The 1,463-nt window shown below is 44.8% G+C and overlaps 1 protein-coding gene across 1 annotated transcript in view; it reads right to left on the bottom strand.

Annotated features, from left to right (window-relative positions):
• Positions 1–313: 313 nt before the first annotated feature.
• LOC106012028 overlaps positions 314–1,463 on the bottom strand; it is a gene marked incomplete at its 5' end in the record, with an annotated part of 36,517 nt that continues 35,367 nt past the window's right edge. The window contains 1 exon segment of the mRNA XM_013083628.2: positions 314–444. Coding sequence (XP_012939082.1) covers positions 329–444 — 116 coding nt within the window.

The following is a 1,463-nucleotide window of genomic DNA, read 5'->3' as shown; positions in this document are numbered from 1 at the left end:
GGGGTGGAGCAGCGTGGCAAATAAGGAATGTTTTAGAGTGCACAAAGATAAGAGAGCAAGACAGTTTGCCTTGCAACGACAACGAGGAGGAGGAGGAAGAAGAAAAAGAGGAGAAGGTGGTGGAGAAAGGAGACGAGGAAGAGAAAGGGCTAATGTCTCGGAAAGCTCAGAACATGTAGCTTTTATTTGCAATTGTAGAAAGACATGAGTTACGATTATGTTACGTAAACAGTAACAAGGTTTGCTTGCAGTCAATGATTAAACAGATAATATGCTCAATTCTCTTCAAAAGAAGAATAAGAAGAGAAATAAACAGAGAAAGTAAGAATTACCTGTTCCTCGTGGGGCTCACACTTCGAGGTCTGGACAGGATGGGGGTGGGTGCGGCTGGGGTAGAGCTCTGAGCAATACTCCGGAGTCGATGTATGATGTCATTGGCATCGTCTGAACATGGAAATCGGACAGATTTGTTGCAGTTTATCTATCTGTCTGGGGTTTTTTTGTGGAGAACATTTTCAGTCTGTCTATCCACCAGGATACCTGTCTGTGTGTCTGTTCTGATCCTGTGCCGTCTTCAGGAAAACGATAGAAATTGTACATTTAATTGTAAATGTTTCTCGGCCCCACTAACAAGATTAAGATAATATTAAGAGGCGTGTTGCTCCCACCCTGCCTACCAAGACTGAGAGGGATGCAGTGTCCTAGTACACACTAATACACTCGATGAAAATTCTCCCTACACGAGTATCGAACTCATTCCTTCGCGTGCAACGGCGAAGCGCCTGAAGACAAAGACGCCAGGGAAATGATAAAGTGAACAATTATTGAGGAAAAAAACAACATAAGGAGGCGGTTGTAATCAGCCTTACTGGCGTCTGCCGGGTAGCGGTTAGGAAGTTTGCCGTCTCACGCAGAAGACCTGAGCTCGATTTCAGTGTGTGGAGAATTTAAATCGAGGGTCTCACTCGAGAAACATGCCCGAAGGTAGAAGCAAAGGTAGAAGGCAAGAGAGGAAGGGGGGGGGACCTAATAGTGGATAGGTACAATATATAGAAACCTGGCTGGGAACCAAAACAATTCGGGCAGGTAGAATGGTAAGTGGTAGAGTGTTTTATTGAAGGAGACTCCGAGAAGGACGTACAGTCACTGAAAGAGCTTAGAAGAAGGAGAAGATCTCGGTCCATCTGTTGGGACGTTCTATCCCTCGACCTCCAGGTGGCCCTGACAGGCAAGGATGAAGCCCGCCTCCTAAATGATTTAAATTGTGTCGATGAAGGCGAACGGTCTTCTATAAAAGCGTCACCCCATTGTAACGCTCAACGATTTAAATAATAGATAGTATAATTTGAATAGCACCAATGCCAGCTCAACAGCAAGCTCTATGCGCTTTACAATACAATCTATACTTTTACCCCAGCATACCTGACAGCATTCTGAAACGATCTCAACTTCCTGAGAAACAC

This window comes from Aplysia californica, unplaced genomic scaffold, assembly GCF_000002075.1.
Source record: "Aplysia californica isolate F4 #8 unplaced genomic scaffold, AplCal3.0 scaffold00246, whole genome shotgun sequence".
NCBI lineage: Eukaryota > Metazoa > Mollusca > Gastropoda > Aplysiida > Aplysiidae > Aplysia > Aplysia californica.
The sequence above is the reverse complement of the archived record's forward strand: the minus strand, read 5'-3'. Positions and strand labels throughout refer to the sequence as shown.